Source organism: Mesoplodon bidens, assembly GCF_964165515.1.
Source record: "Mesoplodon bidens genome assembly, chromosome: 2".
In the NCBI taxonomy this organism is placed as follows: domain Eukaryota; kingdom Metazoa; phylum Chordata; class Mammalia; order Artiodactyla; family Ziphiidae; genus Mesoplodon; species Mesoplodon bidens.
The window spans coordinates 18,423,500-18,443,122 of NC_138177.1; the positions used below are offsets into that span (position 1 = coordinate 18,423,500).

The window sequence follows — 19,623 nt, forward strand, 5'->3', positions numbered from 1 at the left end:
TGGGTGGCAACAGCAATGAGGGAGTGGAGGAACACAGGGGGACTGATCAAATAAACATACTAAGGACAAGTGGAGCTAGGTTTTTCACTGTCAGAGAAGAGAGTTAAAATACGGAATGGGAGAAAACTAGATTGGGTCATGTGGGTTTTGACTGGAATTGAAGGTATCAGTGTGAACTCATGGTTATCAAATTACATAGGTGGATACAGAAAAATAGATGTAAATACATGTATGTACGTACGTGTGTGTGTGTGTGTGTGTACACACGCACACGCATTCCATAGCTTCATCTACTGAGAAGGCTTGGAAGCAGTAAGAGCTCAAAAGTGATGGGCACACCCACACTAAATACCATTCTTTCCTAAAAAGAACCAGGGCTTCTTCGAGATGTGGCTAATTGCAGAGTTGGGCGAGAGAGAGAGAACAACATAAACCCTACAAGATCTTCTGCCAAAAAGCAAGGACGTGCTAAAGAACACAGAAGTTAGCCTTAAGGGATCCTACTGGTCCCATCGAAGACAAATTTGAGCATCAAAATAAATAATAATAGTAACAGATTATAACCCACTGAATAATCTCAGAAACCATGGGTCCATAAAAATTTTAATTAAGTAAAAAGCTAGTGAGGAATGTCAAGACCATGATAACTAAAGAAAAACTGAGGAACTATTCCAGACTAAAAGAGACTAAAGGGACATGATAACTATATGCAACACATAATTCTGAACTAGACCCTTCTGCTATGAAGGACACGAGTTGGACAACTCACAAAACCTGAATGGGTCCTAGAATTCGATGGCAATAAGTCTCAATGTTAACATCCTGATTTTATAGGCTTTATTGTGATTATACAGGAGAACATGTTTGTAGAGTGATGGGGCATCACGGTAGCATCTTGTTTTCAAATGGTTCAGGCAGGAAAAAAATTTTTGTACTGTACTTCCTTTATTGTAAATTTGTGTTTGTTTCATGATAACAAATTTTATAACCCAAGTGGAAGAAACAGCACAAGCAAAGACATAGAGGTGGAAAAATAGACTGAGAAGAGAGAAAAGATCTATGAAAGGGGATAACGGAAAACAGAAGTGGAGAGATCATCTGAGGGCAAGTCATACAAGAGGCATGTATTTTATTGGTAGTTTTTCTAAGTAACTAGTTATGAATTTACTTATAAGGGACTCCTGTTTTTTGTTTGTTTTTCAACAGCAATACAAAATTATCTTAATCATCCAGTACAGTAAAAAAAAAAAAAAAAAGTAGTTAATTCACTCATATTATTTTCCCCTTTCTATTTCCCATTTTCCCCTATTTTCTAACGAAGAGTTATGGGAGTCAGTCGCTAGGTCCTAGTCTGGCAACCAAACCATACACCTCATTTATTAATCTGGGAGCCTCACAATACATACATCACACACACACACACACACACACACACTTTACAAAGTGAATCACTATCAAATAAATATGAATCTAGATCTCCCAAACTGTTTTCTTTCCTTGGAAATTCCTGGCCTTAAATGCACTAGCAGTGCTTTTCACTAGCTAACGAACTCTCTTTCTCAGTGTTCTTTAATTTTCGGCATCAAGTTTAGAACTTAGGGACTTTGTTTTCTTTCCTAACTATTGTAGATAAGGAAGCTGCAGCGGAGCCAAGTCACACTAAGATGCCTCCCCCACATAGTACAGGTTCACCAGGGTACTGCAAAGAAGAGGGACAGCGACAAAGTCAAGTCAGTCCGAGGAGGAGGAGTGAGATGAAAGAGGAAGGGAAAGATGAGAGACACAGAAGTAAGTGTGGACGACTTTTGTTCTTCCCTTTCAGTCCAGCTAGTAGCAAGGAACAGGTTTCTTTTTGGTACCTCAGGCAAGTACAAATGGGTGTAGACAAGGTATTACTGCAATCACACAACCACTATTTCAAAGTAAGTAAAAAAGACTGCAATTAAAGGGAAATTACAGAGAAACTATTCACCTTTAAAGTCTTCATTAAAGGTAGGAGAGTAATATATTTTTTTCTTCGTTAAAGGAAAAAATATATTACAAAAAGGAAAGCAATATCAATATAACTACTATTCTTCAGCAGAGAGATTTACCTTAGGGGCCATTTAAAACAAATAAGGGGATAAAGATTAGCACCTTTGGGAACCCGACATGTACACTGAACAATCCCAGTATTACTGAGCTTCCATATTTGAAAGATTGAAGCTGCAATGTCACTACACCTTCTTATCCACTGCCTGTAATATGAGTTTATAAATTCCTGACTCCTAATTGCTAGTTCTAACAAGAGCCCCTGTTTCATCATAAGAAAAAAAGTTAAATCCCAGAAGTTTGAAAAATGGAATAAAGTATACAGATCATCTGTTAATGACAATGTGCAACAAATAAAAGTTATTATCAAAAACATTAAACCAGAATTTAGACTAGCCTTGAATATACAAAATAAAAATCAATAAACCGCTGTGAAACAATGTGGTGTGAAAATCCAAGTATGAAATTAACCTCTGATTAGCTGTAACAATGACAGCTAGTTGATGCTCATGCACCACTATTCTGATAGTCTTACTATTTAAATAACGTATTTATTTTATGAATTCTTGATATAAACATTTTAGTAACAACCATATGAGGTTTATTAACCATAATCAAGGTCTTCATGATCACTTTAATTCTAATGTAACAAAAATCCAAATTGGGAGCATGGGAGTAAAATATGCAACTGAAGAATTTACCTTGAGCTCCCAGTGATTGAACTTCCAACCTGGTGAATAGTTATCTCGCAAATCAGCTCTAACTCGAATATTAACACTGAGTAACCGCCTTCGATAATCACTGCATTTTGCAATCAGAGCATCTCTGTCTTCTTCAGAAAGTGCATTTGTAATGCCACAAGGAATAACCACCACCTAGAATCCAGCACAGTATCACAAATTTATACAAAGGGGCAGTATATGGAAGTAATGAAGTCACATCACCACATAGTATCCAGGAGTCAAAACCTCCTAGTGACTATAAGCCTTCACACAAATCAACTTGGATAGTTTCTAATTTACGCAGAATATCTAGCAACAATTTAATAGCTACATGTTGTTTGTCCATGCTAGATACATTTGTTTTTCATTTAACCTACTATAAACCATTATTCAAAAATAATTTCTAAAACTTTTATAAAGTAGGTAAAAAAATTAAAAGAGTAAAAAACAGTAACACAAATAATATACATAGTTACACAATACCAAGGTCTAGACTGTATTCTACGTTCTGTATCAGCGAAATCTACCTGAATGACACTCAGAGAAAAAAATCACACTTTAAAATTTTCTTCGCTAAATATGGCTTGTATTTTATAAAAGAAATGATAAACAGAAATATTTTCCTTACCTGAACACAGGCTACACGGGGTGGTAATACTAAGCCCATGTTGTCCCCATGAACCATGGTCATAACACCAATAGTTCGAGTTGTCAGGCCCCAGGAGTTTTGATAGGCAAATTGCTTCTCTCCTGGTGTCTTTGGATCTTCAAAAATGATTTCAAACATTTTAGAAAAGTTCTGCCCTAAATGATGTGATGTTGCTCCCTAAAATAGAGAAACACATCTTTTAATTTTGATAACCTATTAATGCCTCTGAAAATAATTACTGTAAGATCACATACCTTAAATGGCCCTAGACTTGCTTTATCTTCCCTGATTTTTTATATTAAATAAGTTTTTAAAGCAATACTGATACAACAAGGAGACTAAGATTAGTCAAAAAATATATAGTAGCATACAGCTATGAGCAGCCCCTCTTATAGGAGTTACTTTATTTACAAAGGTTTTTTAAAAATCCACGCTTTGGGGCTTCCCTGGTGGTGCAGTGGTTGAGAGTCCGCCTGCCGATGCAGGGGACACGGGTTCGTGCCCCGGTCCGGGAAGATCCCACATGCCGCGGAGCGGCTAGGTCCGTGAGCCATGGCCGCTGAGCCTGCACGTCCGGAGCCTGTGCTCCGCAACGGGAGAGGCCACAGCAGTGAGAGGCCCGCGTACCACACACACACAAAAAATCCATGCTTTGGTAATTCAGGATATAAGCCTTGATTTAACTGACCTTGGAGATATACAGGGAATGGGACAGATTGGCCTGAAATTATAATATGGCCTTAGAAAACATGTGATATACTGATTTTTAAGAGTCTACTTCTCTGATGACAGAAGAAACTTGTCAGATCTGCCCACGGGCTATGCTTACAGTCACCTAGGAATCCTATACAGCAGTTTGATACCTGGATAGCTCTTCCACTGGCAGATATAAATGCTTCTACTGTAGTTGTGTAGTCTCCTCCTGCAAATTTCTCCTTTTCAGTCTTTCTTCCCTTTACGACAGGAATTGCCAGGAGTTCTTCATATACCTGAGCATATAAGTCAAGTATCTGCAAAACCTGTAACAACGTTTTAAATGAAAAGTGTTCAAATTTATGATATATATTTATTGATGGTAGATCAATAAAAACTGTACTATTTAAAACTAATTGTGGGGCTTCCTGGGTGGCGCAGTAGTTGAGAATCTGCCTGCCAGTGCAGGGGACACTGGTTCGAGCCCTGGTCCGGGAAGATCCCACGTGCCGCGGAGCAACTAAGCCCATGCGCCACAACTACTGAGCCTGCGCTCCAGAGCCCACAAGCCACAACTACTGAGCCCACATGTCACAACTACTGAAGCCCAAACGCCTAGAGCCCATGCTCTGCAACAAGAGAAGCCACTGCAATAAGAAGCCTGCGCACTGCAACAAAGAGTAGCCCCCACTCGCCGCAACTAGAGAAAGCCCACGCAGCAACAACAAAGACCCAACGCAGCCAAAAATAAAATAAATAAATGTATTAAAAAAGAAAAGAAAAGAAAAACTAATTGTGGTGGGAAAAGCACTTCAAACGATAAAAAACTTTTTTTATGGAAAGGTCAAAGCAGCCAGTGTGAATTTATTAAAATATTCAACAAAGCAGTATGCAAAATAACTGGAATAATTTTTTAAATATAAATAACTTTAGAATATAAGAGAAAATAAATGCTTATGAAAATTACACAGTAACCAGGGTAAAAATCTCCTGAAGAATAATTAATTTCACCCATGGGATTATAATTTCTTCTATACAATGAAGTCCAAAACTATTTTCATCTGAAAATTTAAAACGGCACATTTTCTAATAAAATTTCAGTAGGCAGTTTCTTAAGTCCATGTACATGTGAATTAACTTGTTTTTTCTTTTAACAGATACATGAATTTTAAGGAACAAAATAATTTATATCAGGAAATTATCTTTTAATGTCATTTTGAGATCAGACCAAATTCAACTTACAGTTATTTACTGAATGATTACTATGTAAATAGACAGCACTGCATTACTTACAGCTGCGGGGGCGGGGGGAAGCACAGCCTGGACAAAGGATAAGAACATAACTAATATGGAGGACAATGGTTGTACCTCTTCTGCTGCCTCTTCAAATGTAGCGAATGCGCTGTGCCCTTCCTGCCAAAGGAACTCACGAGTCCGTAGGAAAGGCTGAGGATGCTTGAACTCCCAGCGCTGCAAGAGGCAAGAACACTATTTAATCTTCAGAGAGAGCTTTTCAATTTTTGGTAACAACTTTATACGGTAAGTCATCAGAAATCATAACTGCAATCCAAAATACTTCAAAAATGCTCCCATACTCCCAATCCTTTGAATATAAGAACAAGAAAAAAAAAAGTGTGTGTGTGTGTCTAAATGAATAAGAAGAATAATGAAAGAATGTAAGAAGGGGTGTGCACCTACCACCACATTGCACCACTGATTGAGCCTGATGGGCAGGTCTCTGTGGGACTGCACCCATTTCGCATATGCAGGATACATTACTGAAAAGACACAGGAAAATACAGGCAGAGTTAGTCACTAAAGGTTTTATTCCCCTTTGAAGGCTGGTTAGCGTTAAACAGGAAACATAATCAATAGGAATTAAAATGCTGTGCTTGTGCAGGTAAGTGAACGGTATTGTATCCCATCAAACGAATTAGCCAAGGGAACAAGTCCACCTAAAACTGACCGTATTTTATTTTCTTCACAATGAGATTTACATTTAATTTTATAGCTTTTCGGCTATTTTACTTCTAAAACACTAAGTGAAGATCTTACAGCATATACTATGCTCTATGTTAAGTTCTTTCCTTTCATTATCCTGTCCAATCCTCACATTCAACCCACGAAAAAGATATGATCTCAATACTGACAACGTGGAAGCTGAGCTTAGAGAAGTTAAATCACTTGCTGAATCCAGCACAGTTACCCATTAGAAGCAGAATTTAGGTTAAATCCATCTGATGCATCTACCCAGGGTCTGAAACCTTTTGCCATTAACTGCTAATTTAAGTGAAGGTGCCTTTCTTATCATAGCTTATTCAGGATTATCTATAATTAGTAAAACAAAATATAACTTTGCCAACCTGGTATGTGAAAAAAAGCTGGTGTTATAATTTTAATAATACATCATTATACTATTATACAGGGGTATCGCTAAAAGTATCAAATAAAAAGCAAGCAATCCTTAACTCTAAAGATAGATAACCCCTTTGGAGACAGTGACAAGCCCAAAGACTCAAAATTTCCAAGCAGTACTCCCATTTATTATGTGCAATTTTAGGAAAATCATTTAACCCTTCAGAGATCTTTTTTTTTAACCTGCAAAATGGAAATAACAATAGCTGTCCCTACTTTCCTAACTACACTACTGTTAGAATAATACAAGGTATAAATGAAATCACTTAGTAACCTATAAAAACCCTATATAAATGTAAATGTAATATTAAAATGACTAATTTGAAGAAAATAAGGCATTAAACATTAGTGTTTGCAATTTTACAATCAATTCCAAGAATCAAAACTATTCTAAGAATAAAACTTCTTGGAAAGCTCTGAAAAATTAGAGCATGATATTAAAAATGATTTAAAAGTGCTTTAAAAAAATCTTTATCCTAATGATAAACAGCTCCACAATGAATATTGTACAGAGAATAAAATTCTATGCCACTTAAGTCTGCATTTATCTTCATCAACATTCATTAAACTTGATATCATCAATAAGGATTATAAATATCACAAAATAAAAGGTGAGACTCAACTCTAGAAGCTGTCTCTAATGTTCAATGAGCTTTTCTCCTGTGTTCCAAGGCCCATCCTCACCTGTTTCACTGGTAGGACGAACAGCAATTGGTTCTGCCAACTCTGTTTTGCCAGATCTTGTCACCCAAGCAACCTAGTAAGATGAAATCATTTTTCATACATTTTTTAAACAGCACTTTAGAGGAAGAGCACAGTTATAGTCAAATCTCTATTTCAAGTTTTGCTATATCAATTAAGGCAAGTTAAAATAACTGCTTCTGTTCACTGTGAGAAAAGGCAGATACTTACTGTCTTTATAATGTTTACTGAAAAGTAAAAGCCAGTTAATTAGTGAATGTAACAAAAAGAATCATGACTTGCCCTGGTGAAAGAAATCTAATTTTTTTTAATAGCTTTACATTTCTCTAAGTTGGCTGCAGTAACTTGCCTTTTAAATTACTATTCAAGTATGAACTGAAAATGTACTTCTGAGTTCATGACAGAAAACTGCAAAAATAAATAAAGCAGGCTAACTTACCTCAGGGGCAAAGTCAGCAACATGAGTCTTCTCTTTCTCTAATGCACCTTGAGACACAAACATGGGGAAATAGCAGTTTTCAACACCAAGTTTCTTGATCTCAGCATCAAAATAGTCCTTGATGGATTCCCAAATGGAATATGCCCAGGGACGAAGGATATAGCAGCCACTTACATCATAGTATTCAATCATTTCTGACTTTGTGATGACCTTTTTAAAAGAAAAATATAGTCTATGAAGCCTAAATTGAACCAAAATTATAGTATAAGTGCCAAGAGTATGATAGCCAAGCTTCAAGTCTGGAGGCTTCCCCTGTTGGTGCATCCTCTTAATGTGTATGTACAATGGATCATTCTAGACTGAGAAACACCAGGGCTCTAAATTCTTAAGATGACTTGAATTCTAACCTTGCTTCCGCTGTTTTACTCTTTTGTGACTTAGGACTAATCCATTTACCTCACCAAAAAAAACAAAACAAAATAAAAAATCAAATAATGACTATCTCATAGGGCTACTTCTCAATTCAATACTTTCTGTGACATTGCTTTGAAAACTGACATGTTACATGACTATGCTATGTATTATTAAAGGCAATATGCATTATTACTTTGTGTCTGGATTTTAGAATCTAAAGTAGCCTTTGAGAAATTTAAAACATAAAAATCAACTGAACCCATACTCACTTGAGAATACCAATCTGCAAGATTTTCTTCTTTTTTTGCCTCAAGACCCAACCTGCAGATATAAAAAATAAAATACAAATCTCTTCATCCAGCAATTGCTTTGTGGTTGAATGGAAATAAACCTCTAAACCTCAAAACAGCTTGGTTTTCCTTCAGTGTGAGTTATTTCTATATTTATATCTCTTCTATATTCATTCCCATGATGTTTTTAACCTAGAAAACAGTTCAATCATCTCTTAAAAGATCGTGTGATACTATCCACCAAAAGCTAGGAAAGCTAATAAGCGTAACAAAAGCTATGATTTTAATGCAGGCATTCCTTTTACAAAGTTCTTTATAAGGAAATGTATTTGTAGCAAAGACAGAGCCTATTCACATAGTGTTCTCACTAAAAAATAAAAAGAACCTTTTGCCAGTTTCAATCCAGATAAAAATATAGTTAGTAAAATCAGTGTCTCGTTGAAAGTCATATGTAAAAAGTAGTAAAGACAATGGCTATATGTATACATGTGTCAATATATGTGTGTGTATATATATATCCTTACATGTAAGTTTTTTTCTATAAGTTTTTCCTTTAACCACAGTAAATAAAAGTTGCAGAGATAGATGCTTCCGAAATAAATTAGATCTGCCATAAAAAAACTATTCTAGAGATATGGGAAAATATGTATATGTATAACTGATTCACTTTGTTATAAAGCAGAAACTAACACACCATTGTAAAGTGAGTATACTCCAATGAAGATGTTAAAAAAAAAAGTTTGAAGTCATTAATGATGGTGATTTTGCAATAAACTCTAAGAAATAAAAAAAAACTATTAGACAATAATCTTTTAAATGAAACACCAACCATTATTCAGGAAACTGTGGTCTTATGATCCACATAGAAAAATCTACCCATTAGTTATGTTTTATAAAAGGTACATCTTTTTAGAGTTTACAAACAAGGCTTTATTGGCTTAAAATCTTAATGTATTTATGTTTGAATTCTCCGTTGTTTCACTTTGATACATCTCAACAAAATGCCCACATGAAATCTGGCCCTTTCTCAAGCAGTCAGAAGGTAAAAAATGAGAAGTTCTATTCTCACTTCTCCTATTCTATAATGCTGATCACCCGGTCAATGGGCAAGAAAATAACTGTTGTATTCTCTTGTTTGAGGAGACACTGTGTGTATACTGTGAGTGATGAGAGGCAGAATTTGAAATTCAGCTAAACAAACCTAACACCAAAGTATCTCTAAATAGTAGCTGCTAACAACAGCCTAACTTAGGTTCAGCTTAGAGTGAACCTCACGTAAAGTTCACTCTAATTTTGGGATGTGGATAATGGGGGAATCATATTGTTCATACGGATCAGAAGATATTGAAACACCATCTATTCCACAGTGCTGTCTTTAAACCAGCTTTGTTTTATATTTAACCAATCTTAAAAGCCTATTGAGAACAAAGTTCTCGTTTAGTCCCCACAAAAGATTTTCATTTGAAAAATATGCTGAAGTGCAAAAGAATGTGTACAGTTAGGCTAACAATTGTGTTACAAGGGAGGAAGGAGAGGAAAAAAATATATATATATATACACACACACACATATGTATTTGTTTTTACTTGTGTAAGCAAATGAAAATCTCTCAGTGGATAGGGAAGAAACTAGTAACAGTGGTTACCAATTCATTATGGTGGCAGGAGGAACTGGGAAGATGGGAAAGAAGCATAGGAGTGAGACTGCACTGAACTTTTTATATTCTAAGATTCTGGAACCAAGCAAACGAATGTGTTACCTATTTAAATAAACAGAAAATGAACAAAAACTATCTGCTGACATTATACCTCTAGCATTCTCCAATTTAATGTGATAGTCCAACTAACCAAAATTTGTTTCTTTTAAAAAAATAATTAAAAGTTCACTTCATCCAAAACTTTGCTTCACTTCAAATGAAGTTTCCACATTTTATTACCTGGTCTGCTTCTTAGGCCCCTGTGCTTCCCCTGGTCCACTTGATGACAGCCCACTTCCTTGGTTTTTAGAAGAGTCTTTCTTTTGGCCATCGTTTTGTTTCTGAGTTTTATTCTGCTTTTCAGATTTATTTTCTTTTTCTTTCTTTTTCTTATCTTTTTCCTCAGCCCCATTGGCAGAGACAGGCTTATAATCTACTCCCGTCAGAGACTTGTACTGGGCCTTCAGCTGAAGGAGTTCTTGTACAGCTGTATCTACTTGATCCTTTAGTAAAAGAGCAAAAAGAGAAGAGAGCATTTAATTCAAACCACTGTCTGAGCACCAATGTCCAACGCTTTATAAGCAGATTTGAAAACACAAAGGCAGAAGGTATGGGGTAGGGGTGGAGAATGTTAAATACACACTACTGAAAATGAATAAAAGAGCATGAGAAACAGAAACAGAACTGGAAAATACTGACTAAAAAACTGTACTATAACTGCACTGTTCAAAGGATAGCCACTGGCCACATGTGGCCAATTAAATTTAAGTAAATAAAACTTAAAATTCAGTTCCTCAGTCACGGAGCCGCATTTCAAGGGCTCAACAGCCCTTGCGGCTAGTAACTACTGTACTGGACAGAACTGTCAGAGAACATTTCCATCATCTCAGAAAGTCCTATTAGAAAGCACTAGGATATAATATGTATTCCACTGTAATTTGAGTCATTAAATTACATAAGTTGAACACTTCACAGTTATAAAAAATGACAGTAACCAAGTTTCTATATTACTAGTTAAACTTCAAAACCTATAACGACTTTCTGTTTTCCACTCATCTGAATCGGTACCAACAAATCCTCCTCCTATAAAGATAATAAACTAGCGCACACTATACTAGAGCTCAAGATAAAACCTGCCATTTGAGATTGACAGAGCTTTAGGAGAATGAGTCAAACAAAGAGTACGCATCGAGGGCCTACAATATGCCAGGCACTGAGATGGTCTAGGTCCCTATTCTCAAGGATCTTACAGACAAGAGTGAAACAGACAACTTAACAATTAAACTAGCTGTTAAACGATTTAAGTGTTATGTCAGAGAAAGGCAGTGTCATATGAGAATGACCAGGCCACTCTAGTTGGGATGGGGGATGGGGGATGGGGGTTGGGATCAACGAACGCTTCTCTAAAAGGCAAGATGAAAGAGCTGAGAACCGACATCGTGAGTAGAAGTTAGCCAGATCTGACGGGGACACAAAGGGTTCCAGGCAAAGAAAACGGCCTGTAGTGTAAGAAACAAAAACACACAAACATCATACCACACTAACCTTAGGAGCTTTTTCAGCTTTAAGTTGTCGAACTACTTCTCCTTGAGTAGCTACTTTGTCAAAAAGTGATTTGGCTTCTGGTGTTTCTGGACCACGAGGCTCAGAGCTTCTGGATGGACTTGAATGTGAACTTTGTGATGATGGGGGCTGACCAGGAACGTACTCCTTCCCAGTTTTTTCTTTATACTGAGCTTTCAGGGACAGTAAGCATTCTACAGCTTCATTGACTTTAGCCTGAGATAAAAGAGAAAAAAAAGGTAAGTATTTAACGCTTTCTGAAATTTCTGAAAATTTAAATGATTATTAAAAATCATTAACTACCACCAAAATATCCCTGTAAATAATCATCATGGAGAAACCCAAGCACAAAGCAGCTAAATCATCAGCCTAAGATAGCAGATGAAAGCTAAAGAAAAGTTCAAAATATAAATATCATAAACATACAAATCATAAAAGTAAACATAAATGCACATACACATATAATACTGTGTCTTTACACTTTACATATGTAAACAGATAAATTACAGAACATCCCAGCAAACTGTCAGTTTCCAAGCCCTGGGACTGTAAACAGTGGAGCCAGAATTTACAAAATCAGAATTTGCCTGTATGAATCCTTATTTTCTTCAGCCTATTAAACAGACACTAAATACAGCACTGGAAAAAAACCTATAGTATGGACTCAACTGAAGAAGAGCTACATCACTCTTAAAAATTTATAGTGAAATGAGAAGGTATGTTGAGGTTTTAATTAGACATTCACCTATATATATCAGCCTCTGATACTTCAACAGAATTATGATGAAAAAGAATGAAATACTCAGCCCAACTGAGACGCTTGTGACTTCAGCAGAGGACAGGCAAAGGGCCCACACTGGACACCCTACCTGAATGGTGATACGATCTAACCACAAACTGCACTATATACTATACCACTGGAAAGTCAAGGCATCAATCAAAACAGAGAAAAAGTGCCTCCCAATTACCTTATCCAAGTTTTATGGCTATGTTCTAACAGCGCTCCAAATAGCTAAGAGGAACCCAACACAAGCAGAAAGAATACTAAAATGGGGGTCAAAGGAACACAGGAAGAACCGGTGTACCTTCAAAGAATTTGCATGGACAATATAGCAACTGACATTTCCTTGTCTCATACTTTATGATACAGCTTTGCTGCCTGTTAGAGTCTGCCACACTAGGCATCACAGAGGAATTAAAGGTAAGGGGAGAAATTGCAAAGAGAAATGAGTAGGTTGTCTGATTTGTACTCCTGACCTGTCTCTTGTTTATATTCTATCTTTAGAACTGAATGTTTCCACAACAAAATCCTAAGAAAAAGAACATAGTTAATCAGACACATAAGAATCAAGAAACTTCCACCAGCTAAAAGAAAGAAAATGGCATAAAATAGTTAAGGGACTTTCCTGTAACTATTTCTACAAAAAGATGCCTATTTGAAAGAAGTTCCTTTTTATATTATAAGCAGGTATTGACTAGAGTTTGAAGTCAGATGGCACACATTTCACAAAGGAAAAACCCTTGTGTGGCCAGATTACAATTTGAAATATTATAAAGGAGAAAATTAATATGGATAAACCACTTCATTACTGAATGAAATATTTTAAAAGTGGAGTAAAATTATATATGTCTATATCCTCTCCAACTAAATTATTATTAGTTAACTAAATTATTCAGGTTATTTTTCGAAACAGTGAAATCATACTACTTGCTATGCAGTCTTTTTTTTTTTTTTTTTTTTTTTTTTTTTGCGGTACGCGGGACTCTCACTGCTGTGGCCTCTCCCGTTGCGGAGCACAGGCTCCGGACGTGCAGGCTCAGCGGCCATGGCTCACAGGCCCACCGCTCCGTGGCATGTGGGATCTTCCCGGACTGGGGCACGAACTTGTGTCCCCTGCATCGGCAGGCGGACTCTCAACCATAGAATTATCAATATAAAATATAATTACTATCATTTCATGGCCTATTTACTCTGTGCCAGATACTATGCTAAGTGCTTTACATGGACCATCTTATTTAATTCTCAAAACAACCCTTATCCATTTTATAGAAGAAAGAAGAAAAGCTTAGAAAGATTAAGTACCTTACCCAAAGTTATACAGTAAGTGGTAGAGCGAGAATTTTAATCTACTGTTTATTCTAGAGTCTTTCATCTTGAACACAATAGTATGCATTGCATTACAGAAGGTATGAGACAATGATCTAAATTTCAACGTTCATTTTAATCCTACTAACTAACATGCCATGAACACTGCTTTTTCAAAAGAGGTTTTTGATTCTTACTTGAATACGTCTCATAGAATGAGAAAAAAATAATTTCTTTTAATATTCTAGTTTTCTGGAATAAAAGACATTTACAAAGAGAAATTGCATAGTACTACTCAGCAGTACAAGATTACACAACAGCAGAATGTTAAAAAGCACTTGTTAATAAATCTTAAGTCTTTAATGGACAAAGACTGTTTTAAACTTACCTAACGTGCCAACACAGACAAGAAAAAAGTTTTCAATAAATAATTGTTGATGCGGATGAATGAGAATGGCAACAGCCTACAAAAAGACTTCAGTAAAGGTTTAAGATGGGAATTTGAGGAAGTAAAAATGACGTTGAAAGAATGATTTGAAACATGACTGAAAATGTAGAAAATGGACGAGAACACACCTGGTTGGAATGCATGAAAAGTACACAAACTGTTTTTGCGGCAGCCACTAGATGGAAACACTTCCCCATGGGGAAAGGAGGCAACTTTAATAAAAAGAAAAACCTAGAACTTAACCAATTCAAAATAGTAAGAACAGAACCTTTCAAAATGGCCTCAGCACCTCAACGATAAGTGAAAAAAGCTTTAAAAAATACTTTTTTCAAACTGTATTTTTTTCCAACTCTATTCACAGTCACCCACCTTTGTTCCTCACTAACACAGCTGAGGGAATTACACCTCCACACATTAATGACGACTCCCCAGAGCAAAGATTCTCACTTCGCTGGGGGGTCGGGGGCGGGGGTTGGTGGTGAATGGTAATCAGAAGAGGGAGTCTTTCAACTGCGGGAGGGGGAGTGCGAAGCTTGTATCATATTTAAAAGTCTGCTTGGGGGCTTCCCTGGTGGCGCAGTGGTTGAGAGTCCACCTGCCGATGCAGGGGACACGGGTTTGTGCCCCAGTCTGGAAAGATCCCACATGCCGCGGAGCGGCTGGGCCCGTGAGCCACGGCCGCTGAGCCTGCGCGTCCGGAGCCTGTGCTCCGCAACGGGGGAGGCCACAACAGTGAGAGGCCCGTGTACAGCAAAAAAAAAAAAAAAAAAAAAAAAAAAAAAAGTCTGCTTGGAGATTTAGCAAACTTAAAGTTTGAAGGTTTTCAAAGAAAGGCATTTTTTCTCTAAATCAATCGATTAGAAATCTATGTTTAGCTTACGCCCATAAGAAACAGCCCGTTTACTGAACCTGGATCCCAGAAACCAATACAGCACAGTAAAGGGCCCAGACTCCTCAGTCAACCTGGATTAGAACACCTGTTTTGCCCTTTCTCACCTGGTTCACTTACCTACATCACAATGTATCTGTTACTTTTCTGACACAAATAAATCAATACAAACTCCTGATTTTCCTAGAAGATCCTTCAGCTGAAGTAAGTCTTGTGAAATGTCTTATTTCACAAGATGGTTGGACTTATACTTGCTCAGAGCAAAAGTAAGTTTGCATTAAGTACCACATACAAATATAGCAGAAACCCACTAACACAAATTCCAAACAAGAAGCTCAAAACCATCAAGGGAAAGACGGGTTTGTTTCTTCTCATTTTCTCCGCCTACGACATTTATTTTTTGGCCTGAGAATTCTTAAGGCTATTTGGGGTGGGTGTGAGGAGTAGTGGTTTTCCAGAACAGACTGTTTAATGGACAAAGGGATATAACAATGTGTTTCCTTTCTTGATAAACTGTGATTTGGGTTTTAAAACCAAAAACATTGGTGTAAAATACAAAATAGCAAAGGTTGGCAAAACATTTAAGATGAATTACTGGGGGCATGAAATGCAAGGTGCTGTGAATTAAAATGCTGCCAGCGCAGAAGTAAAAAGTGACCAGCACCCCCTCGACATAGACGAGGTTTGACAAGATGAAACAATTGTGGATTATTATTTTGATTCAACATAGTCATCATCTGATTTTGCTCCATTCATTACTTCAATTTTTAAAATCTTTAACTATAAAGGTTCTGAAAAGCCTTTCCTCTAAGGGAAAGACTTTTCAATAATAAAGGGCCTGGGCCAGACAGTAAATATATTAGGCTTTGCAAGTCTGTTGCAACTACTCAGCTCTGGAATTACAGCGCTAAAACGGCCATGGACAATATGTAAACTAGTAAGTGTGGCTGTGTTCCAGTAACATTTCACTTACAGAACACAGGTGCAGGCCACAGTTTGCCAAGCCCTGTCCTGGAGTCTGAAGTGTCACAGTATTCCATAAAACCGTTGATTTACCATTTTCTGACTCCCATTTCAAGAAATTCTATAAATTCATGTTCAAAACACTTCACTCAAATTTCAAATCAGAGGAATCTGTTCAAAATCAAAACTTTATTTTTTGGAACTGTAACTTTAAAACTTTCAAAGTTAATACTTAAAATGTGAAAAGTGGCCTTAACTATAAAGTAACTCAGCAGTAAGAGTTATTAAATATTTGGTGTTTTCTTGGATATCCACCTCACACTGCTTGATCCACCACTTTAAAGCAACAATCTACTGGGCAGGAGGAAAAGGAAAGGGGAGCAGAAGGTGGCCTTGAAGGGGCACTGAGGGTGAACGTGAAGGCTTTTATTCTTTGCCCACATTATGCCTATATTCTGCCTTCATGCTTAAAAGTTCGTGCACGGAATCACCGATCTGGTCCTGAAAAAGAAAAGGGGGTGGGGGGGGGGAACGAATAGAGGAAGAAAAGTCTCGTTGAAACCTGTAACTATAAAACCTCAGCCGACCACTTTCCTTACTTTAGTGGTAGTAACACGACGTAGAAAATGGAATGATAAAGCGGCTTTGACAAATTATTAATGTTAAAAGAAGCACAGACTTGCTTAATAAATAATAACAAACTAGTAAAATCATGACTCTCTGGTGCTTAGAACGTCTCTAACTGGAAATAACTTGGGAATGAGTCAAAATTGGAATCCACGCTTTGCAAACTTCAGGAAGTTACTTTTACATTCATATTCACTTCAGAAAGTAGTTTCTCAGTGGCTACTAAAAGCAACAAATAAAAAAAGGAGTATTATTTGAATATTAGTGTATGTGGTGTTGTGAGGATTAAATGCAAAAATAGTAATGTATAGTGAACAGTGAGAGATATAGTCTACATAGTAACTGTGTTGGTTCTCTAGGAAAAAAGAGCAATTTACTACTGTTAGCATTTAGAGAAAAAATATATATATAAGTAATATTTTGAAACACAGATATGGTACACTGTAGGCTTTCAATAAATGTAGGTTAAACTACACTGAAGTCAGATTCATTTCAGTATCACATTTATCATTATCAAAAAGCACCTAGTGAAAGTTGAAAGTACCTGCCCAATTTCCAAAGAAATTTAGAGTTTTTTACCCACAGGCTGATTTTCATAACTTCAACAGTGCTATTTTATGGATGTAATCCATTAACCCAGCAGGATGGGAAATAAGAGTTGGCTGTTGCTCTGAGTGTAATGGTTGCCGTTGTTACTACCCCACACGTAAGTAGCTGACCAAGAATCAGCACAGAATATCACATGCTCTATTCAGAATGAAGGAATTTAAAGAGCAAAGCCCTTCCCCTCAGATTACATCTAGAAAAGGTTCCACAGTTAGTGTATGACATATACAGAGAGTACAAAATGCTCCTAACCTCACCGCAGGACAGGAAGGATCCAGGGTTTATATGCCCAACCCATACACCTACCAGCCTTTATTCCTTGAAGCAAAGCTGTTTTAGAGCATCACAGCTATGCAGGACTTCAACAGGCTCGTTAAAGAGAAAGGAGAAAAGATTTCTCACACTTCACAATGAAGAGACAGAAAAATAATAACTTCTGGAGCAAAACCCAAGATCTCCCCAAAGTGTCTGCTCTGCTCAGCAGACGTCAAATGTCCACGAATGAAAGTATCTTCAGGGGACAGGGTCAGATGCAGAAAAACTTGTTAATGAGGTGAGGAATGTACAACCTCAAGTGACTTAATCATTTTCCAACCAAAGCCCAGGATGTTGACCAGATGACAGATCCCCGGGAACATTTTAGAACAGATCTCCTCCAGTCACGTAAGTCAAGCCCAGTGGTTCATCACACCTCTCTGTGTTCATGCCACAGCCCAGATTCTACAGATTTTGGTAGCTTATCCAGTTATAGCACTACTAGTTTGATCATGTTTTAGAACTATGCCACTATTTGAGTAGAACTACATGTCTTGATTATTAAACTTGCTTCTTCTCTATCCCAGATGCCATTCCTTTTGCCTCTTATTTAGAACAAGCAATCCTGTTCCACACTCAGTGCTACCACCCATTTGGCTAAATGTTTTGCCTAAAGATATCGTTAAAACGAGAATGGAATTTATACTTCAGTCAAAATGTGGTATTACTTGAGGGCTCCCCTACGAAAAATCTGAAATAGTCACTGGTCAGAAACCTCTTGACAACTTATTATTCGCTGAATATCCCTTGACCTTTTGCTGGTGCATCTTCTACACCCAGTCCCAGGCTAGCGGCATCAGCACCGCCTGAGCAACTCTTTACAAATGCATCCTCTCTGGAGAGCTCTGGACTCACTGAAGCAGACACTCAAGAGGTAGGGCCCAGCAGCCTGTGTTTTAGCCAGCTCTCCGGTAATTCTGATGCACAATAAAGCTTGAGCACCACAGATCTACACTTCAGAGTACCTCCTCTGAAAGTCATTCACCTTAAAGGGCTTCTTCTACTTCAGGACTACTTTAAATATCCTTTATAACTGTTCCCCCTTGCCTGCCACTTACAGACGCTTCTGAGAGCCATTTATACATATCCCACAGGATTACAGTCTGTGCATGGCTCTTCCTCAGCCCCACGCCCCCACTAGATGGTAAGCTGCCTCGCACTAATATTTCCAGAGCTTGGCAGATAGCACGTATCAATAAGTGTTGACTGTTACGTCAACATACTCAATCGGACAGTCTACACACAACATGTCTCATCAGGTGGGACTAGCCTAGGTCGTTTGACCTCATAAGCTTACTTACAATGTATCTAAGCTCATTCCAGGATACTGACCTTAGGGGCTTTTCCAGCTTTCAGTTTACGAACCACCTCCCCTTGTGCAGCAACTCCATCATGCAGAGATTTGCTTTCCGGAATATCTGATGATGATGTAGAAGAAACATTCTGTAGTATCGCAGCAGGAGCATTTCCTAATGTGTATTCCTGGCCACTTTTCTCCTTATATTCAGCCTTCAAAGCCAAAAGCTGTTTTACAGCTGCATCTATATCTTCCTTTGCTGCTTTCTTGGCTTTTAATTCACGAACCACATCCCCTTGAACAGCCACTCTGTTGTAAAGGACCAAGGAATCCTCAGACGTAGCACAAGTATTATTCAAAGAAGGAGCTGACCTTGTCTTAAGAGGAGTAGCTGCCTACAGAGGCAGAAAAGCAAAAGTAAAATTAATTCATGTTAAAAATCTTTCCACAAAAGTATATCAAACTGTTTTCTAATGTTTTAAGTTAAAAACAAAATTTTAAAATTTCCCTCCTTAAAAAAGTTTAAATGAATAATCTCAGTCCTAAAAATTTATCCTAATGAGAAATAACAGAAGTAAAAGGTAGAGGTACACAGATATTCACTGGAGCATTTTTATGACAGCAAAAAACTGCACCTAAATCATTATCATTAGAGGACTATTTAAAGAAATTATGACACACCCACCAGATCTGAGAACAAATCACTGCTCTACCACACACTAGCTGTGCAACCTTGAATTAGTTACTTAAGCCAGTTCTGCTTTTTAACCATAAGAGA

At 37.3% G+C, this 19,623-nt stretch overlaps 1 protein-coding gene across 1 annotated transcript in view; it reads right to left on the minus strand.

Annotated features, from left to right (window-relative positions):
- The window catches only part of EPRS1 (glutamyl-prolyl-tRNA synthetase 1), a 66,365-nt gene that overhangs the window by 9,547 nt on the left and 37,195 nt on the right, over window positions 1-19,623 (minus strand). Inside the window, exons 18-28 of the mRNA XM_081223564.1 lie at window positions 18,881-19,240; window positions 11,597-11,830; window positions 10,292-10,554; window positions 8,335-8,386; window positions 7,652-7,861; window positions 7,195-7,267; window positions 5,794-5,873; window positions 5,464-5,565; window positions 4,266-4,421; window positions 3,382-3,579; window positions 2,733-2,906 (exon numbers count right to left, since the gene is read on the minus strand). Of these exons, the coding sequence (XP_081079690.1) occupies window positions 2,733-2,906; window positions 3,382-3,579; window positions 4,266-4,421; window positions 5,464-5,565; window positions 5,794-5,873; window positions 7,195-7,267; window positions 7,652-7,861; window positions 8,335-8,386; window positions 10,292-10,554; window positions 11,597-11,830; window positions 18,881-19,240 (1,902 nt within the window). The remainder of the gene's footprint in view (window positions 1-2,732; window positions 2,907-3,381; window positions 3,580-4,265; window positions 4,422-5,463; window positions 5,566-5,793; window positions 5,874-7,194; window positions 7,268-7,651; window positions 7,862-8,334; window positions 8,387-10,291; window positions 10,555-11,596; window positions 11,831-18,880; window positions 19,241-19,623) is intronic.